This window comes from Vidua chalybeata, chromosome 20 (genome assembly GCF_026979565.1).
Source record: "Vidua chalybeata isolate OUT-0048 chromosome 20, bVidCha1 merged haplotype, whole genome shotgun sequence".
Taxonomy (NCBI): Eukaryota; Metazoa; Chordata; class Aves; order Passeriformes; family Viduidae; genus Vidua; species Vidua chalybeata.
Window position 1 is genome coordinate 10,086,179 of NC_071549.1, and position 24,495 is coordinate 10,110,673.

At 48.9% G+C, this 24,495-nt stretch overlaps 1 protein-coding gene across 2 annotated transcripts; it reads left to right on the plus strand.

Annotated features, from left to right (window-relative positions):
- Window positions 1-20: 20 nt before the first annotated feature.
- TADA2A (transcriptional adaptor 2A) lies at window positions 21-23,485 on the plus strand. Of its 2 annotated transcripts, none has more exons than XM_053961540.1 (16): window positions 21-88; window positions 1,673-1,914; window positions 2,592-2,698; window positions 3,488-3,547; window positions 4,118-4,209; window positions 4,839-4,996; window positions 6,323-6,411; window positions 7,340-7,412; window positions 13,408-13,471; window positions 14,818-14,861; window positions 15,357-15,467; window positions 16,780-16,851; window positions 17,458-17,590; window positions 18,368-18,411; window positions 20,621-20,694; window positions 22,001-23,485. In XM_053961540.1, the coding sequence occupies exons 2-16, from the start codon at window positions 1,890-1,892 to the stop codon at window positions 22,184-22,186; spliced, it is 1,332 nt and encodes a 443-aa protein (XP_053817515.1). In that variant the 5' UTR covers window positions 21-88; window positions 1,673-1,889; the 3' UTR covers window positions 22,187-23,485. The 2 variants fall into 2 exon arrangements, 1 of the variants encoding a protein (XP_053817515.1); XR_008434362.1 differs by lacking the exon at window positions 21-88 and having other exon boundaries at window positions 1,512-1,914; window positions 22,001-23,181; window positions 23,266-23,485.
- The last annotated feature ends 1,010 nt before the right edge of the window (window positions 23,486-24,495 follow it).

The window sequence follows — 24,495 nt, forward strand, 5'->3', positions numbered from 1 at the left end:
GCGCCCCGCCCCGGCGCGTGCGCACGGCGGGCCCCGGCGCGCGCGGGCGCGCGCACGGGCGGGCCCGACCCCCGCCGCCCCGAGCGAGGTGAGAGGCGGGCCCCGGCTCCCTCACGGCTCCCCGCGCCGCCCCCAGCGGGCCGCACCGGGGCCGGGCCGGGGCGGGGGGAGCGCGGAGAACGGGGGCTCGGGGGTAGCCGGGGGTGGGGGGGGGCGCGCGGGGAGCGCGGCGGCGGGAGCGCGCGCGCGCTTCTCACGGAGCCTCGCGGGCCGCGGCGGGGCCGGAGGGGGCGGGGCCGCGCGGGGGCGCCGCCTGGCGGCGATGGGGAGAGGGGCAGGCGGGGCGGGAGAGGGGAATTGGGGATGGGAAGGGGAATGGGAGCATGGGGATATGGGGATATGGGGACGGGGATATGGGGATAGGGATGGGGAATTGGGGATGGGAACGGGAATGGGAGCATGGGGATATGGGGATATGGGGACGGGGATATGGGGATAGGGATGGGGAATTGGGGATGGGAACGGGAATGGGAGCATGGGGATATGGGGATATGGGGATATGGGGATAGGGATGGGGAATTGGGGATGGGAACGGGAATGGGAGCATGGGGATATGGGGATATGGGAGTATGGGGATGGGGAGATGGGGAGATGGGGATGGGGATATGGGGATGGGGAATTGGGGATGGGAACGGGAATGGGAGCATGGGGATAAGGGGATATGGGGAGATGGGGATGGGGATATGGGGATGGGGAATTGGGGATGGGAACGGGAATGGGAGCATGGGGATATGGGGATATGGGATGGGGATATGGAGATAGGGATGGGGAATTGGGGATGGGAACGGGAATGGGAGCATGGGGATATGGGGATATGGGATGGGGATATGCAGATAGGGATGGGGAATTGGGGATGGGAACGGGAATGGGAGCATGGGGATATGGGAATGGGGTTGGGGATGGGAACGGGAATGGGAGTATGGGCATATGGAGATATGGGGATATGGGGAGATGGGGATGGGGATATGGGGATTGGGGATATGGGGATGGGGATATGGATATGGGTATGGGAATGGGGATAGGGACAGGAATGGGGATGGGGATGGGAACAGCAATGGGGTATGGGTATGGGAATGGGGATAGGGACAGGAATGGGGATGGGTGTGCGAACAGGAATGGGAATATGGGGATAAGGGGCTATGGGAATGAGGATAAGGGGATGGGGATGGGATGGGGATATGGGGATGTGCGGATGGGAATGGGGATACGGGGATATGGGGATGGGAATGGGGATATGGGGATGGGAATGGGGATATGGGGGAGTGGGAATTGGGATATGGGGGAGTGAGGACTGGGAATGGGAATAGGAATTGGGAAGTGAGGAGTGGGATGGGGAAGTGGGAATTGGGATATGGGGAGCAGGGACTGGGATGCGGGGAATGGGAAATGGGATGTGGGGATTGGGATATGGGAGAGTGGGGATTGGTATGTGAGGGATTTGAGAACTGGGATAGGGGGAGTGGGATACGGGAAGTGCTTCTGGGAGGTGCAGAGCACTTCCTTGCCCAGCAGCTGCTCACAGCCCTGCTCACACGTCCATTCCCACTGGAACCCTCCCTTTGGGGCTGCATCCCCACCACCCCACAGCTCCGTGTCGGACTTCTCCCCACAGCCAGAGGAGGGACTCTGTCCCGTGTGGAATGCGCTCTGGAGGCTGCTGAAGCCCTTCTGCTTGCTGCTCAGGGACACCCTGGGAGGATCAGACCCGCGAGGGCTGTGGGAGAGGCAGAATTCCCTTCGGGATACCCGGTCTGGGACGAGGCTCACGCTCCTGGTGCTCGAGGCCAGCCGGGTTTTGCCCCAGGGAGCACGGCCAGCACCGGGGGAGGATGGAGCGCCTGGCCTCCTTCAGCAGTAAGTGCCAGCAGAGAATCCAGCTCCCACACCTGCTCCTGGAAAACCTGCGTGGCACACGGATTTCTTGGAGCAGTGGGATTTTGGAGTCACCATCCCTGAAAGGGACCAAAAAATGAGCGAATGTGGCACTTTGGGGGCGTGGTGTAGTGCTCACACAAGTGATTCGGTGTGAGTTTCGCCTTATTTTTCTCTGCTTATAATTGAGCTGGTCCAAACCCGTTTTCTTGGAAAAAGTCAGGATCATGGAATCCCAGACTGGTTTGAGTTGGAAGAAACCTTAAAGCCCACCCAGTGCCACCCCCTGCCATGGCAGGGACACCTGTCCCAGGTGCTCCAAGCCCTGTCCAACCTGGGCTTGGAAACTTCAGGGATCCAGGGGCAGCCACAGCTCCTCTGGGCACCCTGTGCCAGGGCCTCCTAAACCCTCCCAGGGAAGGATTTCTTCCCAATTCTCCAATCTAACCCTGCTCTCTTTGAGTTTGAAGCCGTTATAACCTGACAGTCGTATTAATTTCGTTGCACAATTGAGTTCATTTAAAATCTATAGAATCACAGAGCATCCTGAGCTGGGCCCACAAGAGCCATCAGCTGCTGGGGCCGGGCACAGGTGGGTTTGGGGGCTGCCAAAGCAGTGCTGTGCTTGTGTGACAGGAGATTTCCTCTGGTTTTCCCAGGTGACCCTTTTGATAAGCCCCCGTGCCGTGGCTGCTCCTCGTACCTGACGGAGCCCTACGTGAAGTGTGCTGAGTGTGGGCCCCCTCCCTTCCTGCTGTGCCTGCAGGTGAGTGTGTTCTGGCTTGAAAGCAAAACCAGTCAGAGAGTCCAAGTCAGAAATACAATTTGTTAGGAAGAGGGAAAAATAAAGCAAAATCCATGCAACAATACAAAAGGAAAAAGCCACTGACAGAGTCAGAATACAGCCTGACACCCCTCTGGCCAGCGTGCTGGTAGCAGTCCAAATTGGAGTGGCTGCAGTGGCAGATGTGGTTCTGTTGGAGCAGTGATCCTGTAGAAGGGTGTAGTGTTCCTCTGAAGATCCAGTGGAAAAACCCAGCTGTTCCTCTTGGAAACCTGTGGGAAGGCTGAGTCTGATGTCCCCAAAACCCAGGTTATATCCTGGTAGGAATGCTTGGCTCCTCCCTCTGGGCAGGGCCTCCCACAGTGGGATGTTACAGCTCTTATCAGTCACCAGTGACATTCAGTAGCCCATTATCAGCAAATGTCTCCCCTGAGAGAGGATTGGTCGTGGAAGAGATAAGGAAAAACTGCCCACTGAACAGAAGACAGCTGCTGCACAGATGGCAATAGAAAACATCTTGATTCTCAACCTGGGACAGAGTGCCAGCAGCAGGACACAGCTCTCATTGCTCTGAGGGGGCCAGCCAGGGCTGTCCCAGTCATCTCTGCTCCCTCCAGCAGGGACCAGCACACCCGGGACAGGGAAATGACAGAGGGGGTTGGGAGGTGGAGGATTGAGACAGCAGGTGGTCAGAGAATGAAAGTGAAGAAAGGGACCAGTGAAAAGCTTTTCAGGGCAGAGGTAACACAGTTCTGATCTTTTGTTCTGCAGTGTTTCACCCGAGGATTTGAGTACAAGAAGCATCAAAGTGATCACACTTATGAGATAATGGTAAATATTCCTTTTGGATAACTCCTACTCAATCCTGGGCTCTCACTGCTTCCCAGGAGTGAGGGACCCTTGCTTACTCATACTACACTGAAAGGTTAAGTGATGCAATTCTTTGATTCAGAGGTTTTAAGCTATTTAAAAAAGAAAAACATCCACCTGGAACAGAATGGAGTAGTGGAGTCATTTACAGCTGCATCTTTTTGTTGTGCCTGGATAGCACAATGCACCTCACTAGGCTTGCAGTCCTTCAGCCAGCTACATTGGCTTCTTTTCCTCTAGGCTGTTTCTTCTTCCTCCAAATTAATAATTCTTAAAGCCTCCAGTAATTTTACTGTGTTTCACGGTACAACATTGTGCAATTACAGCTGGGAGACACAACTTGTACCAGTATTTGCTGTGGTTGATGACCCAGTGCCCTAAGCAATCCAATAATTATTCAATCAGGTTTTGTGAAAGTTTAAAACTACCAGAATTATCTGCTGTGTCACCCCGTGGTTCAGAACTTCCTTGCCCTTTCTGAGGTGGGTTGGAACACAGGCTCACAGTTTGTTCTGCTTCTTTCTTCTCCAGACATCTGACTTCCCTGTCCTGGATCCCAACTGGACAGCTCAGGAGGAGATGTCTCTCCTGGAAGCTGTGATGGACTGTGGATTTGGGAACTGGTGAGAATTCTGTGGTTCAGCCAATTTCACTCAATGATGGGCAGTTTTTCCTTTCTTTTCCCTGGATCTCACTGTTGAATTCACCAGTGCACATTGACTGTTCAATGACTTATTGTGGGTGAGACACTAATTCAGCAAAGTGCAAGGCTGGAGCATCAGCTCCTGTTTTCCTGGTCTTCTCCTTAATTAAAAACAGTTGTGTTAAAAGTACAGAACCCCAGAATTCACAGAAGCAGAACTGAGAGTTCCTAGGTGCACGTTGCTGTCAGAAGTAGGGTTGATAACTGGTTACAGAGTTTGCCATTACCTGGAGTCAGTAAAGCGTGTTAAAAGCTCTCAAATAGCATCAGTAAACTTCAAGCCTGTTAAATATGTGGTACAGTCCATCAGCCAGAGGGTTTCCCATATGAAAACAGTGAATTTCATTGTTCATGAGCATCCAGAAATGTTCCCTGGCACAAACATGTGAGTGTTGGTGCTGAGAATGTGAGTTCAGGCACCATCACAGGCCAGTCCTCTGCACACAACCAATCTCTCGTCCAAAATTATCTTTTCCCACCGGAGAAATTTTAAAAAAACCCAACATTTCTGTGGTTTTCACACGAAGCCTCCCCCTCTCCCCGCTCCAGGCAGGACGTGGCCAACCAGATGTGCACCAAATCCAAGGAGGAGTGTGAGAAGCACTACATGAAACACTTCATCAACAACCCCCTGTTTGCCTCCACCCTGCTGAACCTGAAGCAGGCAGAGGAGGCTCAGCACCACGAGACAGCCATTCCCTTCCACTGTGAGTATCCCTGCCCTGCCAAGGCTGGAATCAGCAGCTCTGGGGAGGACAGGCACCACAGATCCTGTCTGCTTTCATTCCCAGAGGGATAACCTGTTCTGGTAACTGGCCTGGGGAATGTCAGGAGCAGGGTTCTCTTCACACTGGATTCATTCCTGGGTGTATCAGACAGACAAGGCTGCCAGTTCCATGGGGAAGGCAGGAAACAGGGGCTGACACAAACATCAGGGCCTCAAAAGCAGAAGTTCCTGCACAGGCAGAGCACACAGAAATCACCCCAGCAGAAGTTCTGGATGTTTTATCCATTGGATTACAACCCACCCCAAAGCTCCTTCAGGTGTGTCCCTCAGGAAAAGTGCCAGTGTGGCTCTCACCCTGCACAGCAAAGGGAGCTGAGCAGGGATTTCTGCCTTCAAGCATTCCCTCTGCTCCTGTGCACATTGCTGTGTACACACTCTGTCCCAGGCCTGACTGCTGATTTAATTTGTCATAAAATCACCCCTTTCAGCTATGCTGATTTCACACCTCTCTCTTGAAAGCTGCCTGTTAAAAAAGTCTGCAGCAAGTTCACAGATTCTCAGTTTTCCTTGCATTTCCCATCTTTAGCATTCCCCCAGTCTGGCAGCTGCTCATTGCAGAGCTCCCCAGCCTCCCTGGGCGAGGCAGTTGCTGCCTGTCTGGGGCTTTACATTTCCCACTGAAGTGCTTAGAGCTAAACAGGAGGAACTGGGCAATTTTGGTTCTGTCCCTGGCTGTTAGTGATATTTTTATGTGCCCTGGGCCAAGACAAACTCTTGTGTGCCTCAGCCTGCTTTATCTGTGCCGTGGGACACACAAAGCTCAGCTCCTGCACGAGTGCATTGTGAGCCTCAGACTATTATTGTCTGTAAAACACCGAGCTCCTCAGCTGGGAAGGGCTGTAAAAACTGGGAGTTCTCTGCCTTTAATTGCAGCCCTGTCAATGGCCCCCAGAAGAAGGCAGATTTAACACTCCTGTTGCTATTAACTAAAAGAACCTGCACGCTGAGCCCCGGGGATCTGCAGAGGTTTAGAGGGGGATGCTGAGCTCCAAAATGTAAAGTTTACGTTTTATTACCTGTTTATTGCCTTGAATTTGTGTTTGACTCTTGAGAATACTACGAAGATCTCAGATTGCTGCATTTTTCTCTGAATGATCTCTGTCTTTTCTGACTATAACACTGAATAAAAGCCCAATCAGGGTATTTTTCTTCAACTAATTATTCCCACTTTTCCTGCAAAATAAATGCTTATTTACAGATCCTTAAAAGAAGATTTTCAACAACTGAAAAGCTTTGTTTTTTGCAGCTGCTGATGATCCCCCACGGCCCACCTTTGACTCCTTGCTCTCCAGGGACATGGCTGGGTACATGCCAGCCAGAGCTGACTTTGTTGAGGTAAGAAAGACTCTCCTCCTGTTATTTTAAATTTGCTGCTGGGTGCAAACCCAGCTCACACACCCCTGTTGGCCCCTGCCTGCCCTTGCTCTTCATGCAAAAGCATCAGAGGAGGGCGCAGGGCTGAGGGATGCTCTTAGTCCTGCGGTTAAGTTTGAGTTTATCCCGCGAGGAGCAGGGAGCCGGGCTCTGATCCTCCCTTCCAAGAGATACTCGTGATTAAAGCTCTCTGTTAATGAAGGGTTTGGTGCCAGAGGTGGCGCTGGTGGCCTGCAGAGCCGGGCCGGGCAGCAGAGGCTGCACGACGGGCTGCTGCCACCACCAGGTGTCCAAATGTCCAGATGTCCAGCTGTCCGGCCCTGCTGGGCACTGGGAACTGGCTGCTGGGCCAAAGGATCAGCTCCAGCACTGTCAGCTGCCTGAGGGGAGCACACACACTGCTCCAGACATCACCTGGGAGATCTGCGTCGCTCTCCATGCTTTGGCCATGGAAAAGGCCCCAGTTCCTGCTCCTGTCCATGGAGGAACGAGTTCAGCCGTACAGGGTTGTCCCTCTGAGCACAATCAGCACCCAAAAATCCCACCCAAGGCTCTCAGGCACGTGGAGGGGACTCCTGAGCCAGGCCAGGAGCTGGACTTGGTGGTGTTTGTGAGTCCCTTCCAGCTCAGGGCGTTGTGATTTCCACCCCAGCCAGGGGGTGATGACCTGGTTAATTCCCAGCATCCTGCTCCTGCTGCAGCCACGGGGGTGCCTTCACACACATTTCCCCCAGGTGAAGCTGCCCTGGGCTGTTTGTTGCTCAGGGATGGGACCTCATGCCCTGTGTCTGAGTAAACATCTCTGTCCCCAGTCCTTCTGCACCTTCTGAAACCTGAGGCCAATATCTTAGTGCTCGTTAGTGACAATGTGTTAATCACCTCTGAACAGGAGTTTGACAACTATGCTGAGTGGGATTTGAGAGATATTGATTTTGTAGAAGATGATTCAGACATTTTGCATGGTAAGTGCCATATTTCTGTACCCAGCCTGAAAACTCTTTCAGATGCCTCTGCAGCTTTTCGTTGGGTGTCTTTCTCCACACACTTTCAATGTATGGGGTTTCATGTTTGGGTTTTTAATGCATTAAATCTATCAGGGTAGGTGTTAAAGCAGGCACCAAGGAGGTGTGTAGCTTGTGTGAAACACATTAAAAGTGCTGGACTCGAAGCTGTGTGATTTCTCATACATTCAGCATGCCCTGAGTTAGAGTAGCATCAGCTGTGTGTGACAACTTCCTTTTTATTGTGAAGATGACTTTATGAGCCCAGGGCCTGCTCTGAGTCTCTGTGAACATGCTGCCTTAATCACATGAAATAACAGGAATTACTAAAGTGACATTTTAATCCACAGAGAGGAAAAGATCCTGCTTTTCCCCCCGTTTGTAAGTACACACAGGGTTTAAAAGTCCTGTGTTTGTGCCTCAGAATTCTGCCATCTGTGTCAGGCAGTTCTGAGCTAAAGCCTTTGCATCCCTTGGAGACAGACAAATCCTTGTTACGTACAGACAGTCTTGGCAAAGTTAAAAAAGCCAGTTTGAAGTTGAGCAGGGCACACAGGAGCTTTAGGAATGCAAACTCCCCTGGCTCAGGGCAGGTTCTGAGAGTCCTGTGTCAGCCTCTCCCCTTGCAGCTTTCATTGAGGGGGGACTGGCTTGAGGCCATGGCAGGGATTCCTCCTGCCTGCTTGTCGCTGTTGAGGCAGGGACAGGAATGAAGAGACTCCATCTTCAGAAGGTAAAGAATGATCTTTATTCAAAAGCACCTCTCTCTTTTATAGAGAACATCCTGAACATTAATTCCATTGGTCTTACAGTAAAACCATTTCACCTGATTGGTACACTGGACTTAGGTCAGTGTGGCAGAACAGATCTATGAACAATATGAACGGAAAGCAAGATAACAGATTGTTTATATTCTTCCTGGACTTTTTCCCAGGCTTAGCCTGGCAGAAAACTTTCTCTTTTCTCTCTGACTGAACTGAGAATATCCACACCAGCTCTCTGCTGTTTCATCCTATCCTGGGTGCTGCTGAACTGAAAAAGCAAAATAATCTCCTACTTCTGCACATTAATGATAGACCCACGTTCAGCCAAGGGGCTTTGCAGCACACCCCTTCACCTGCCCTCCTCCCAGGCACACTTCAGCCCCTCTCCTGCCACGTCCCATCCTCCAGGAGCTCTGCTAACTCCTGCTGCAGCTGGGTCTGCCTCTGCTCCTGCACATCCTGCAACAGGGACTGCCACAATCCACTTATAGGAGTTCACAATTTAATTGTGTCTTGTGTGAAAAAATACTTCCCCCCAGTCCGTCCGATATTTTTGCCCGATAATTTCATTGGGTGTTCTCTGCTCCATCCTTCAGCTGTCTCCAGTGTTTGGGAAGAGATGTCAGGCATTTGCTGTGTGCAGACTGCCTGGCAGAGGTTGTGGAGCGTGACCAGCTGCATTTTGGATCTCTTAGCCCAGGAACTCTGGCATCTGCCTTGCCACAGCTGTCCCAGATCTGCCCACGTGAGAGTGAAAGCCTGGCACAAATGAATCCCAGGGTCCAGCCAGCTGTTTCCCTTTCACATGAGGCATCTTGGGGAGAGCAGGAATTCTTTCCTAAAGAATTTGGAGTGAGATCTTTCACTTGTGTGATTTAATGCGCAAAAAGGGAAGGAGCCACATCCTCCCTGTGCTGCAGTTTTGAAGGGCTCAGCTGCCCTCTTTGCTTGGGAGAATTTTGCAACCCAAGTGTCGGAGCCCACGGGGCAGGAAATGGCTCAACACGGGGCTCCTGAGAGCTGGGGTGGTCTGAGGAGCTTTGGGGGTGGGCAGGGGGGGCTCTGAGGCAGCCTGGGTGTGAAGGTGGAATTGTGACACAGGGGCTGAACACATTTCATAGCCCAGAGAAACCCAAACGGGGCCTCACAGCCAAGACTAAGGCTCAGGTGGGGAAGAAAATCCTCTGTTTGTTTTCCTGCCACGCGTTAAAACCTCACTGGGCTCAAGATTAATTTTTTGAGAGTGACTTTCATCTTGCTTCTTCTGCAAGTCACTCAGGCTGGGCCCTGGAACAGCCCAGTACAATTTCTGTGGTCTCTCTTTCCTTCTCCTGGTGCACCAGTCACTGCTCAGTGCTGCACATCCCACAGGAATATTTGTGCTTCCACTGGAGTGGAATTGCCCCTTCTTCCCTTTCTCCCACATTGCTTTCCGTAATATTTTGTAAAAATTATTTTTAAGAAATTCTAGATCTGAGCTGCTTCACCTCTGTTTTCTGATGTGTATCTTTTATATGATATTTATATTTAAAGCTTTATCTCGTGTATTTTACCTGTCACATTTCACTGTGTCACTCTAAACAAGTTCTTGGTATTCCCACAAGAAAATCCTATTTATTACAAGGTGGGAAGGCTCCCAGGCAGCTTTTTTGGGGAGCACAGAACCTGTACCTGCTGCCTCCCCAGCTCTCCCCACCTCACAGGAGGTCACAGACATCATTCAGTCACTTCTTGGTATTAGTGAGATGGCAAAAAATTGTATGAAATCTCTCATATTTCAGTTAAATTCTGGAATTGTTCTCTTTTGTTCAGTGCTGGCAGTACAGTAAGGTCATGCAAATATATATTGCAGTTACACAAAAACATAATGGACAGATCAAAAGCACCAACCAGTTACAAGCCTAATTCAGCCCACAGTGCTTGAATATTTCATGAACTACACGTTTTCATCAGGCTGAATTAGAACATTTGTAATTTATCTTTTTCCCAGCTTTCCCCCCCACCCCTTCTCATGTAAATGATTTTTCACTTCTAACACTGCAAAGTAATTGCTGAAACCACAGATTTAGAAGCGAGTGGAAATAGGCTGCAACTGGCAGGGAAATTTGATTTTGAGCTGCATGGCAGTCCGTGTCCTTCCTGACAGAACACGGTGTTTACTCTGCTGTGGAAGCTCTGCCATGCTCCAAAGGCAGAAAACTGCTGCCATGGGTCCTGCTGTGCTCCAGGGTGCCTGGATTTGGACTGCAGCCCTTCAGCTTGTGCCCAGCCCAGCCCACACTGCTCCCACGGGCTGTTTCCTGGGATTCGTTTGCATTCTTCCCATTATCTGGGCCTCTCCTGCCAAGGCAGGTTCTCTCCCGTGGAACAAAGCTCTCACTCATTAGTGTTCCACAAACTTTCCTGCACACCAAGAGAGGCTGAAGAGGAGTGAAAAGCAAAGAAACTGTTTTGGAGACACTCTGGAGAAACCAAAATATTTGGGGGTTTTTTTGTTGGTTTTTTTTTTTTTTTTGTTGTCTGCTTTTGTTTTTGTTTTTGTGGTGTGTTTTTTTGGTGTGTTTTTTCTTTGTTTGTTTGTTTGTTGTTGGTTTGGGTTTTTTTTTTTTTTTTAGTTTTTTTTTGTTTTTTTTTTGTGGTTTTGTTTTGTTTTGTTTTTGTTTTTTGGGGTTTTTTGGGGTTTTTTGGTGTTTTTTGGGTTTTTTTTTTTTTTTTTTTGCTTTTTGGTTTTTTTTGTTTGGTTTTTTTTTTTGTTTTTTGGGTTTTTTTGTTTGGTTTGGTTTTTTGTTTGTTTGGGGTTTTTATGGGTTTGGGTTTTTTTTTGTTTTGATTGGTTTTTTGGGTTTTTTTTTAATGGAGGAAGGAGCCTTGAATTGCTGCCTATCAGTGGGGCCTTCAGAGCTGCAGCAAGCACAGCAAAGAGCCTTTTCAGAGCCCAGGGTGGACACTGAGCACGGTGCCAGCTTGGATTATCTCCCACTGCCAGCACAAACAGAATGCTGCCTCCCTGCAGAATCCATGGGGAAGAGCCCAGGCTGATCATTCTCATTCCCCCAGCATCTCCTCTCTCATTTCCATGCAGTGTGTGGCCCTGGAGTAGTCAGAGTTGTTCATGCATCCCAGATTTGGGAATCGCCTGTCCTGGGTGAATCTGGCTACTGAAAACTCCAGAAGGGCATGTGGCAGCAAATACTAATTTCACTGGGAGCAGAAGCTCCATTTTTCCCCCCTTCATTTGTTCCTTCCTCTCCCCAGCTGATCATCATTTCTTTAGAATGTTGTGCACCCAGGTGAAAGCATCAAAACTCCATGGTTAGAGGTGCATAATTACTTGTGATATTTATAGAGGTGCTCCAGTGCAGTTTCTGCATGTACTTATTAAGTTCTGCCCACACAAACCCCAGAAAATAACAAGTTGGCTGAGCTTGCAGAGGGTTTGAAAACTACAAAAATATTTTCCCTAAATTGGCTCCAATTCCAGCCCTTCCTAATGGATTTCATTCATGTTTAACTTGCTGCATTCCCAATTTCTCGTCCCCACATTTTAGCACGGAGGAGAATTTGCTGTCTCTGCTTGTTCTTAAATTAGGAAACTTAAATCCCTCACTATGAAAATACACGATGATGCTGGAAAATGCAAGGCATTTGGAAAAACAAGTAAGAATATTGCAGCACCCCTCAGAATTCTGTGTCATACAGAATCCTTTACTCTTAGATTAATGTCAGAGCAATCTGGGACAAGCTGAAGGGTTTTTTCCTTGGGATCAAGCTCCTGAGTGAATCCCCACAGCCTCTGGGCTCTGTCCCTGTTTGTATGAAATTTGATTACCCAGAGGGATGCAGGGATGAATTTCCCAGAGCCTGGGGGCTTCCTGATGTTTACACCTACACACATATTTAAGATAGACACATAACCACACTTCTTAATTGCATTATTAATTATTAATCCGAGAGCACAATCAATAAACTGCCACTATCAGTTTTGCTCTTGCTGTGGAACTACAGAGTGAAATGGATCCTGGGTTCTGTCCCCCTTGGGCCACCCTGGTTCCCCTTTTTCCAAAATCTGGTTGTTGTGTCACAGCCTCTAAACCACTGCCAAGCCTTGAGCCTCTTCCTTCCGAGAGCACGTGGAAATTATTAACATAATTTTTTTAAAAACCCACTGAAAATCAGCCACCTCTACACTCATTTAACCACCTAGAATTTGTGTGTTATCTAACAGAGCAAGGGAAGGGAAGGTGATAGGTGTCTCTTTATCTTGTCTTTCAAGAATTTACCCCAAGAAAAAGTTTATTAAGCTAATGGCTGCAGGAAAAAGGAGCTGCAGGCTGTGGGAGTGGCTCAGCCAGGCTGCAGACAGGTTTGATTTGGGGAAGGATGTGGTTTCTAATGAGCATGGCTTTTCCCTGGGCTTCTTCACATTGTCCTGAACTATTCTTTGTTCTCCTGGCAGACAGATAAGTTTGGAAGTTAACAAGCTGGAATCTTCCAGATGTCTTTAACAACTGCAGCAAAGGCTACTTTGAGTCCTCACAGTCAGAGCTTTTTGGAGTCTCCTCTTTAAATCCCAGGCTGCCATGGAAAAATGCCTTTCTCCTGTGCCACTGGTGGCATTTACAGACCAGCTCTACCCTGTGCTTTAGCAGAGGGAAGTTTGTCTCTCTCTGAAGCTGGAAATGATGTTCATGAGACACTCATTACCTCTGAATTTGGAAAGACAAGTTATAAGATGCTGTAGATGTCAAAGCTGTGCCTAAAGAAGCAATTTCCAACCTTTAAAGTGATTGCAGCTCCCTTTGTTCTGGGCAAAGAAGCCTTTGCCCAAAGATGGCACCTCAGGTCCTCAAATCTTCTCTCGGGAGAAGGAACACTAGGCTGTTGCATGTATGAAGGAACAAATATTTGCTGGTAGCAAAACAGTCCAGGAAGGAAGAGGAGAGGAGTTCTCAGGCCCTGCCCAGGTTCATGCTGACATGAGTGTATTTACAGTGATGAATTTGGCAGGAGGAAGCCAAAGAAACCTTCCCCAGGTAGCAAGGACTGCATTGAGTTGATGCCCCTGTAAAATTGCCTCAGGGTTTTTAAACCAGCAAAGCAGTGACCATTTCAGCCTAATGTGAACATAAAAGCTTGAAAATCAGCCTCCTGCAGCGATTGCTCATGAATTCTTTAATCTTTGTGTTTTGCAGCTCTGAAGATTGCAGTTGTAGATATCTATCATTCCAGGTTAAAGGAAAGACAGAGACGGAAAAAGTGAGTTTTCTAAGCAGTCACTGTGGTTTTCCCTTTCCCTGTGCAATGCTGATGGATTACACATCATGAATTTCCTGCCAGACTCTGACTGATTGCTGGACCCCCACTTTTCCCCCAGAAATATTTGCATCGTTATTTTTAAATCCTATGGTCCCTAAGTTAGTTTTCTGCACTGAAGATAATTCAATTGCTGACGTGGGCTTGAATAATTTATTCAGCTCATTTGACAGCGTTCTAGAATGACTCAATCTATTAATTAAATTAAGTTTTATTATAACTTTGAAGTACTTTGTTCAATATTTAAAATGATATCTTGCTGGATTACTCCATGCTGGAAGAATTAGTGATTTGAAGTGAGGCTGCTCCAGTCCTTCTCATAAAACTAAAACAGTTCTGTTGAGTGACAGGAAGGACTGACCTGGTTCTTTATAATTCATAAATAAAAAGTATTTATGTGGTGTAATTTCCATGATGATCAATCTTGTCATACTAAAGGAAAGTGCTGCAGGGCTCTCCATAACTCTTGTGGTTACACCAGTGTCAGGTTTTGTGAAGTTTCAACAACAGGATGGGACAAAAAATCTGGAGAATGACACAAAAGTGCTGATGCCACTGTCAGAAAGGTGACTCTGCACGGGACAGGAAGGTTTTGTGCACAGCAGAGGAAATGTCAAGGATTTTACAGAGCAAGTTCTGAGCTGACCTTGACAGCCCAACTCTGTGGTATCTTATTAGCCAAAGTGGAGTCACCACAGAGCAATGAGCATGTGGCACTGCTCACTGTCACACCGGTGACAAAGGGATTTATCAGGCACCTGCTTTTCCTCTGCTCCTCCCCCTGATCCCAGCAGGAGCAGTTCAAACCCAGAGTTACCTCCACCACCTCTTTAAATCCCAGGCTGCCATGGAAAAATGCCTTTCTCCTGTGCCAGTGGTGGCATTTACAGTCCAGCTCTACCCTGTGCTTTAGCAGAGGGAAGTTTGTCTCTCTCTGAAGCTGGAAATGATGTTCATGAGACACTCATTACCTCTGAATTTGGAAGGACAAGTTATAAGATGCTGTAGATGTGAAACCTGTGCCTAAAGAAGCAATTTCCAACCTTTAAAGTGATTGCAGCTCCCTTTGTGCTCAGTGCTATGCACACCACTGTCCAGAATTTACCCTGATTAAAGACACACTGCATCATGTTTCCATTCCAGCCAGCCCAGGGCTTATGGAAATTTCATTCATGTTTAGTTTTAGACTCCTCTGATGGTCTAAATCAAAGTTCCTTCTGAAGCCTTTGTGTTTGTGAGGCAATGCAGGAGTAATGGCCTTCATTAATAGAATTTTCTTTCATTTCCAGAATTATAAGAGATCATGGCCTGATCAACCTCAGAAAATTTCAGAGTGAGTATCAGGTGTAACTGCTTGACTTCAAAGTGGCAAAACTTCTCACATTCACCACTTCCAGGTCACCAGTGTGGTTTGTTCATACTGGAACACATTCAGATGTTCTAAATTCCAGCAGATTTCCTGCCCCAGCTGTTTCCAGCTGTATGCCTCTAACTAATCCCAGCTCAGTGTTTCAGTGATTGCCTCAAACTTGCTCTTCAGAAGCACTTTGGGCTCTGCTGATGGGGAAAAGGGGGAAGGTGAAACCCAGGCCTTTTAAGTGCACCTCACTCTTGTGAGAAACTGAACAACATTTAAGTATCACCCTTTATGCCTTAAGGACTCTAAGGGCTGTAACTTTTTGTTGCTTTTTACTCAGCGATTTGTAGTTGTGACACCAAAGACGTGGATTTTGAGGCAGTCCCGAGGCTGGGGCTCACACCAGCCCCCACAGAGGTGTTTTCTCCTGGCAGCAGGAGTGGTGACATGTGGCACTTTGCCCCCCTGTAGTTCTGGAAAGGCGCTACCCCAAGGAGGTGCAGGAGCTCTACGAGACCATGAGGAGGTTTGCCCGGATCCTGGGGCCCGTGGAGCACGACAAGTTCATCGAGAGCCACGCACGTGAGTGCCGGGGCTGGGACGGGCTGCACCACCTGCCTCCTGCACACATCCCTCTCCTGGAGGCCTGGAGGTGGCTTTCCTCCTCCTCCCCCCCTCTGACTGCCTCAGGAAAACAAATACATTTGTGGTTGGATGCATTGAGTGAGCAGCCAGTGGGTTTTTTCCACTAAAGTGTGTCCGAGCTCTTTGGTTCAGTTTGTGGCTGACTGAACATTCTGGTCACGTGTTAGAGGTAATATTTTTTTATCTAAAGACCACTGTTTATTTACTGGGACTCTGTATCAGGGGAAGAATAAAATCCCTATATTTTGACTGTCTGGAGAGACTGGGAGCTGGCAGCAAAGTGAATTCTTTGAAAGACACACGTTAAAGTATTTAATGTCACATAATTACATAGTGCAGTGGTCATTATGTCCTTACCTTAGGGGAGAGGCATTGTTCCATCCCTGAATCATCCCATAGCCTGCATTTAGGCAGATTCCAGTCAGAGTCACCACATCCTGCTTCATTCTGTGACTTAAACTGGGACAGTTGTTGCTCATTAGAAAGAACAAAGCATTTACGAAGTCGTGCCCGTGTTTTCAGGACACCCAGTGTGAAATACCAAAGGCATGATCCTGCCAAGTCATGAGTCCTGCATGGGAGTGCTGCTCCTGGAACCTGGTTTTGTTGTTGTAGAGGCTGCAGGTCCTCAGGTGAACCTGGCAGTCAGGGACAGGTCTCCTGACTACACAGGTCTCCTGAGCAGCAGCAGGAAACAAATTCACAAGGAAACTTGCTCCCTGTAAAACTGAGCAGTGCTGGAAGGCAGCTGATGAAAGCAACAGACAGGAAATATCTCTGAGCAAAGGAAACATTTCATAATTTCATCTTACTGGCTGCAGGAAAAAAAATTGTCTGCAAGGAAAAATTTTGGAAGGTCGAGCTAGGAAAAGCATAGTTCCAAGAGAATATTTGATGTATAAGGAGCCTGGCTGGAGTAGTTCCTCAAAGGTATTGAAATGCCTTCTGGAAATCCCACATTATTATTGTTTGCCTTGACTAGGGTACAGCAAAGGGACTATCAAAGCATGAAGAGAAAATGCCTTTTCAGAGAACAGAAATTCTAGAAACCAGCTGAAATCTGTGACCAAGGAGCATGGGGACAGAGAGAGATGGAGATCTTGTGGAGGGAGGTTAACCCTGGCTGTGGTTTGTGTGTTCAGAGCTGACCTGTGCAGGCAGATGACAAAGAGCCACACTCCCAGTCCACGCCACTGACCCACTTTTGCTGTTTTGGTTTTCCCTCCTGCCACCTCGTGGGGTCCAACAGTGGAATTTGAGCTGCGCAGGGAAATAAAGAGACTCCAGGAGTACAGAGCAGCAGGAATCACCAATTTCTGCAGTAAGTACCTGATGCATTATTCAGCCCATTCCCATCCATCAAGGAAGGGAAGGATGACTTTACAACATCCAGGATGTGCTGAATAAAAAGGCACTTAGTTCAGAGAGGCCGTGGAACTGAGCAAGGCTTCAGCAATGATGCACAGTCCAGCTGGGCTGGTTTAGAGCTGATCTGAGCCATCAGCGTGGAGATCACAGTGTCTGACACAGCTCTGCTCTGGGCACCACTCTGCAAAAGCTTCATTAAAAGATATTTATGTCATGGCACAGTGGTCTCAGGGCTTTATCTTGGGATGCTTTCACTGCCTGTCGACACGTGTGATATCTGGAGAGAGGCCTAAGACCTCCACATAACAAAATGGCCTGTTTGATCCTGGAATTAGATCATGGAAGCCTTTTCTGTTTGGTTTTGGCCTGAAATTAACAGGGGGAAGGGTGCAGGGTGGAATGAAATCCCTCCTGGTGCCAAGTAGTCACCACGAGGGAGAACAGCAGAGGTTGGGCCAGAGGCAGAGAACTTCCCAATATCTCCTGAAGCAGGGACAAGCCAGCGTGGACTTTTTTTGGGTGAGACAGGTGGTGAGGGCAGGCTGTGTGTGTGCCACAGGTGCCCGGACCTACGAGCACCTGAAGAAGAGCCGGGACGAGGAGCGGCTGAAGCGCACGATGCTCTCGGAGGTGCTGCAGTACATCCAGGACAGCAGCGCCTGCCAGCAGTGGCTCAGCCGCCAGGCAGACATGTAAGCACTGCCACGGGAGCCTGCCCCATCCTGGCAGGGCCCCATCCAGCTGGGATGGGCTTTGGAGCAGCCTGGAAGGACGTGATGAGCTTCGAGGGTCCCTTCCAACCCAAACCTTCCTGGGATTCTGTGGTTCAGTTTGCATCGAGCACATTTTCCTGCCTGCTGGTAACAAATCCGTTCCCAGTTTATCAAAGTGGGAGCAGCCTGCAGAATCCAGAGGGGCAGAAGAGTGGGTGACAGCAATAGTGCTTGTTGAGTGCAGGCAAAGGAGGGACTCAAACCCCTCAGTTTTCTCAAATTTGTATTTCAGGAACTGAACTGCTGTTCATAAAGTCACGGAGGGAAATGAGCTCTTTATGGATATTAATGAGGGCACAGCTGATGCCTGAAATATTTCAGATGATTTTAGATGTAGCAGCATTATTAATGTGTCATCAGCCTGCACGAGCACTTGGATTTAAGGAACAAACCTAAAGGAAGTGCATCCTGTGTGCAGGAGATGGTTTGGAACTTCCCCACTCAATCTCCACTGGATTTTTAATTGTGTGCCCCTCCACATTTCCTTGTTGGGCTTTTTAACAGGTTTCAGACATATTTTTCAGTGTGGGAACACTATGTATTTATAAATCCTGTTGACTCCTAGTCAGGGCCTGGGTTATGCAAGTTGAATTGTATAATTATTACAAGTTGTGGAAGGAGCACTTTCAGGGTCAATACATGCAGTTATTCTTAAAAAAAACATGAAGGCAATTTGAAAATTTCCTTTCTTTTCAGTGATTCTGGCCTGACTCCCACAGTACCAGTTCCTTCAACTACAGGTAAGTGTTAGCTGATATCTGCCAAAAACCCAGTAATATCTCTCTGACAGCCTTTTTCTGACTCTTTTTCTCATGTGCAAAAGTGTCAGTCCTCAAGCCTCACAGTTAAGCACTGCTTAAGTCAACATTACATCAATCTGCAAGTCATTCCACTCACATATCCTGCAGGATTTTTTGCTGAATTTCTAGATTTTTCTGACTAGAGGTCAAAACCCATCCTGAAGCTACATTAGCAAGGCAGGAAACAAAAGAATTTTCACAGTCTGTAAGCACAAATTAGGATTTTTTTCCACCAAGAGGAGCCTGTCTTCTTTCAGTGCCCAGTAAGGACAAATTCAGGGGTCAGGCAAGGTCCTCATGAGCAAGACTTGAATAAATTCCCATCCCATTTGTTGAGGTCATGGGGTGACTGAGACTGGGATAAAGTTTTACTACGAGGTTGTTAAATGTGGCCAGGGAAAATGGCTTTGGCTCTGTCCCTACACCCAGTTTTTTATGTGGATGCTGTTAAACCACTTGAATCAAACCTCTCAGAGGTGGACACTGGGTCTGTATGTTCTTCCTCATTTCTTCCTGCTAAATTTGGGTCAGGATCCCAAGCAGTGAGTCAGGACACTACAGACTGTTCTAAACCTGCTTGGTGATTGCTAAGATCTGGCATTTTGGAGAAAAAAAAACAGCTTTGTATATCTCAGAGTCCGTGAAGGGAGGACACTGTCTTCCAGCTGAAGGTCTGGGATGAGGGATGAACTTCCTTTTTTTGTCAAGGATCCAGTGTCCCATGAAGGGGATTGTGTTGCCTGTGGAGCTGTGATAGCTCACAGTGTTTACAAGCAGCATCACATGTGGAACAAAACCCAAACAAAATACCAAAGAGTTGCTAATTAAGCAAGCATCCTGCCCAGGGATGCTGAGGAAGAGCTGCCACGTGGCTCTAATTAAAGGCTGCATCACTCTGAATATACAAGAGGCCAAATTAATGCTTCACTTCTAGATTCTAAGCTCTTGACTTTGCAGCCTTGATATGTTTTCCTGAATGTAGTTTGCGTGTGTGCGTGGTATTTTCTGGGTTTATAAAAGAGTAAAAGTGAGTTCTGTCGTGTCCCTCCTAGCACAGTCGCCCCATGCCATGGGAAGAGGGAGCAGTGCTGAGAAATCACTTCCTTTACACCTCCCACAGACTCACACTCCAGCTTCTCCCCAGTCCCCAGCTCCCTCTGCTCAGGCTCCTCACGCCCAGCCAGATCCCTTCTGTTCCTGCAGATGCCCAGGAGGCACAGAGACTTCCCAGTGCCAGGGGCAGGACCTGGCCAGGGCAGGGTGCTTGGGGAAAACCTTTTATTTTTGCACATTTCCCAAGGTCTCATCACTTCTCCAAATTTGGGGAGTTATCCTAGGATAGAGATCTATCTCTAACAGTGCTAAATATGCAGCCCACAGGGGTGAGAGACTTTTTCCAATGTGAATAAATAACCCAATTTGTCCTGAGCTCTGCAAGTTGCAAAAAAAAAAAAAAAATCACCCAAAAAAACTATTAGAAAAAAAAAGGCAAACCTGCAAGCAGGCAGCCCTTGTGAAAGTTTAGGCTGTGCCAGGTAATGTCCAGTAAAGTAAATAATAACTTATAACTGTTGTTTATGTAATTACATAGAAACAATAGTGAAAGTGAGAAATAACAGGTGACCTTGTGATAAATATTCCTTTAGAACTGTTCATTGTAACAGACAAAAAATCAATCCCCAAACTGCACCTGCCTTGCAATACCTGCATCATATTCAAAGGCATTTGAAGAAAACTGCACCTCATAAAGTTGTCAGTAATGCCAGAGAGAAATTGGCTGCTTAATCACACCAATAAAAAGTCTCATCATCCTTACAAGGTGCTGCTTTCAGCACACCTGGCACACCCTCCCTGGAGCTGGGATAGGCAGGAGGCTCAGCCCAGCTGAGCCATGCCTGATGCCAGTCTGACACAAAGCTTTTGTCTTGCAGTTCCTCCCAAAAACCAACAGCTCACGAGTCTCATGCAACATTCACAGAGCTTCAAATTGCAAAACCAGACCTTGTGTCTCATCAGCAGAGCTTTCTGCTGAGCCCTAAATAACCCTGTCTGTAAACACTTGGCTCAAGCTGGCTTGAATTGCCTCCCTAGCAGAGCAGGCACCTCCAAAGTGCTCCCGTTCTCCAGCTTTTCCTCTCCCCTTCCACAGGCAGGCGGAGTGCCCCACCACTGAACCTCACCGGCCTGCCAGGCACAGAGAAGCTCAACGAGAAGGAGAAGGAGGTGAGGAAAGGATGGAAGGATCATCTCGATAAACTGTGTCTCCACAGCACGGGGCTGCCCACACCACGTGTGGGGAGCTGTGAATGTCACCTCAGTTACAGGCCCTGACTACTCTTCCTCCCTCACAGAAATAATTCAGGTTTTCCAGCTGGCTCCTTAATCTCCTGTGCTGCACATACAGCACAAAGTGGCTCATTTAGCAAAGAAAGGAGCAGAGCACCAGGGTGTTACTTGGTGCTGTTACAACATCCATCTCCCTGCCTGCTCTGTGGGGCTGGGCTGAGCACAGGGGTTAATTTTTCTTAATGAGCACTGGTTGTCTTTGAGCCCAGTGCAGGCCTGTCCTCTAACTCAGTGAACAGCTATTGAAATAAGAGATTATTATTTCTTAATAGAGGTGTCCTTAGGCTGCCCCGGGCAGGTTGCAGTGCCCGTGAAGCACAGCTGTACCTCAGCCTCCCCTCGCTGCGTGTTCCCCGTGGCTGGAGCTGGCAGCTCTGGGAATCAGCCCATGGCTCCGTGTGGAACTGGCATTTCTGCTCCGTTCAGCACGGCCATGATGGTGGCAGGACATCAGTGTGTGTGTGTGGAATCTGATTTCCTGGTCAGCTGAGACAGAAAGTCTGAGGGCTGAGGAATTCTGCAATTTCCTATCCGTGAGGAATGAGCATGAAGCATTTCCTTATTAAAGGGAGGAGACAGACAGTTTCTCCAGCGGGAGCAACGCCGTGCTCCTGGAAGGCAGCTGGAATTTGGGAGCTGAGCAGGAGCTGTGCAGCCAAACAGCTCAGGGGCTGTGCACAGCCATTCCTTACCAAACTTCCAGCCACGGAATGCCTTCCCTGCACAGCTTCCATGCCAGGCTTGTGGAGGAGGAGCTGCTTTTGTAGAAGGTATTAGAGCCCGAGTCTGCAGGGGATTAGCAGCCAGATGCCCTCCCTGGCTCCCAGCCAGCCCAGTTGCTGCTTCCAAGTCTGGCATGTGTGCTTCCCGGGCTTGGGAAGGAGCAGCGCCCACACTGGACACACTCAGAGCTGTGCTCCTGCGAGCCCAGGGCTTGCTTTCATCCTCCTCCTTTATTTTTCCACCAGGAATGTTTCTGAATGCAGTAGCCAGCAGGCTCCTCCCTTCCCTACCTGTGGATCCAAACAGCTCCTCATGGCATTCCCGTGTGCCTCCCCTGTGCAAAGAAACGCTGGAAGTGTTCTCAGGAAAATATTCCCCGTGCTCCTCCCCCAGCAGGGCTCTGGGAATGGAAGAACATGACAAGTGTTGGTGTTTATTAACTTCACCTTTTGTCTTGCAGCTCTGTCAGATGGTGAGGCTGGTCCCTGGAGCCTATTTGGAATATAAAGCTGCTTTAGTGAACGAGTGCAACAAACAGGGAGGCCTGAGACTGGCGCAGGCTCGAGCCCTCATCAAGATTGATGTGAACAAAACCAGGAAAATCTATGACTTCCTGATCAGAGAAGGGTACATCACAAAGGCCTGAGGACAGGCAGCAGTGCTTGGCTGGAGCAGGCAGATGTGGAGAAGCTTTGAAGTCACTTTGACAGCGCTGAAAGATTTCACCAGTGTTGAATGAAGGACGTTTCCTTTTGTTTAAAACCTTTCGGGGCTCTTTTTCTTTTTCCTTTTTTTTTTTTTTTTTTCTTTTTGTAAAAACAAGTAGGGAGCTTTGTTAAATTGCATGAATGCTGACATTTGTCTGGGTTCCTTTTGGCTCTGCTGTTGTCAGGATTCCTCTGCCTCGCAGCGCTGGGAAGGATCACGTGCCATGTAAGCTGATCTTAAACGTGAATGGGCATTCATTCCTCACACCTCCCGTGGCTGCAGAGAGGATCACGGTACCTCTGTGCTGATGGTGACAAAGAATAAGGACACAGTCACACTTTTTGCAGTACAGGGTATAGAAATGCAGTCCCTCCCTCCTTGTGTTCCTTCCTGAATCAGCAGCAGCTTTCAGAGGCGACAGCACGTGCCCGAGGGTGTAAAAATAGAGCTTGCAGTGGTCCAGTCTTTTTAACTTAATTGTGATAAAGGATGGGAAAGGACGTGGCAGGGAAGCTCCTCAACAGTTGTTACTTTTATGTGGTATTAGCACATATCCCAGCAGGAGGGCTCTGCACACACCAAGGAGCTTCAGCTGCTCCCCCCTCCATGATTTGGGGGTGTCAGGTTAAATATAATCCCTCCATTTCAGTCTGCTGCTCGTCGGGAAGGCTGGGAGCTACAGCCACTGCAGCTTTTGGGAACAGGGATAAAAAGGTTCTCGGGACCCTGATGTTCTCCCACAAAAAAGGAGTGAAGAGCACAAAGCTCCTGTTTGTGGGGTTTTATTCCCTCAGCGTTGCCAGCGACGCGCCTGAGGAGGTGCCACAAGGCACTGCTCAAACACAGCCCCCATCCCATCAGCTGATCCAGGAGCTTCAGCACCAAACGTTGGGATTTGGCAGTCCGTTGGATGATGAAGATGGTTCTCTGCAGGTGCAGCTTGTGTGTTTATTGAACAGTAAGTTGTTTGTCAGACAGCTTCCTGCTGAGGTGTAATGCTGGAATAATGTCCCACAGGAAAGCTGGGAGCCAAAGCAGGTGAGGTGTTGGATGCTCCCAAGTTTGGGATCTCATGGAAGAGCCTAACTGAGCCACAGCTGCACCAGCACCTATCTAAGATGTTGAGCTTCACGTTGTTGTTTGTTCCCCAAGAGTAATTATCCTGTGGACATGAGGCGCCATTGAATGTGAAGTATTTTGGTTTGTAATAAAATCAAAATGACTTGAAACAATCTTACATCCGCGTCCCAGGACTCGGAGTGAGGCTGTAAAGGTCACACAGCTGCCTGGATCTATATCCATCAGCTCCTCACCAGGAGAGAGGAGATGAACGCCCAGCAGCGGCCGTAGGGATGCAGCCACTGCATTTCCTAGCAAATATTACTATTTAAAGAAAAGCAGCAGTAATAAACGACGTGTTGAAGATTAAAGTCTAGAAATTGAGACTGGGGATGCTGAGGGAAAGGGCACAGTAAGCTGTAAAACCTTGGGAATGTTTTTCCCACTTGTCTTTTAACATTAAACAGCCAAACTGCCTTTCTTTTACCCAGCCCTTCAGGGGACTTGCACCCAAAGGCAGTAAAGGGGCTGAGGGCACTGGAACCACCCTGGGATCAGCCAGGGTTGGTTTTGGGGGGCCACTGCTGTGGCTGGGGAACGCCAGCCCTCGCTGCACCCCAGACTCACAGCTGGGGGATGCAGATCCTTAATTACAGACTCAGGTGGACATGGAACATTAAATATGGAACAAGGCTGGAGATGGGCACTTTGGGATGGTGGGACCTGCAGAATTGGTGACACCAGGGCCGGGGTGACGCGGGGAGGCTGCGGCTGCTCCAGCCCAGCAGGCTTAGTCACAGCACTGAGGTATGCACGGAATGAGTCTTCCCGGGGCTGTGTTATCCGCCTGTCATTAAAGCATCAGTGCTGGGGGTTTTTTTTGGGACTCACAGCTGCCGTCACCCCAGCAGCAAACGTGCTGGGCCCGCTGGTGACTCAGCCGGGGAGGAGGGGGCTGCCTGGAGCAGATCCCGGGGGCTCCCGCCGCCCCAGCACCGGCTCCTGCTCCCCACGGAGCGGATAACGCCGATAACAACGGCACACAAGGAGCCCTAGTTTTAGTGCCTGCTCAAATTCCCATCAGGAGGGGCCTGTGAAACCTAAACCGTCTCCCTGGGAGAAAACACCACACTGGAGCAGCAGCTTTTGAGCTGTGGTTAGAGAAACCCCAGGCTGCCGTCCTGGTGA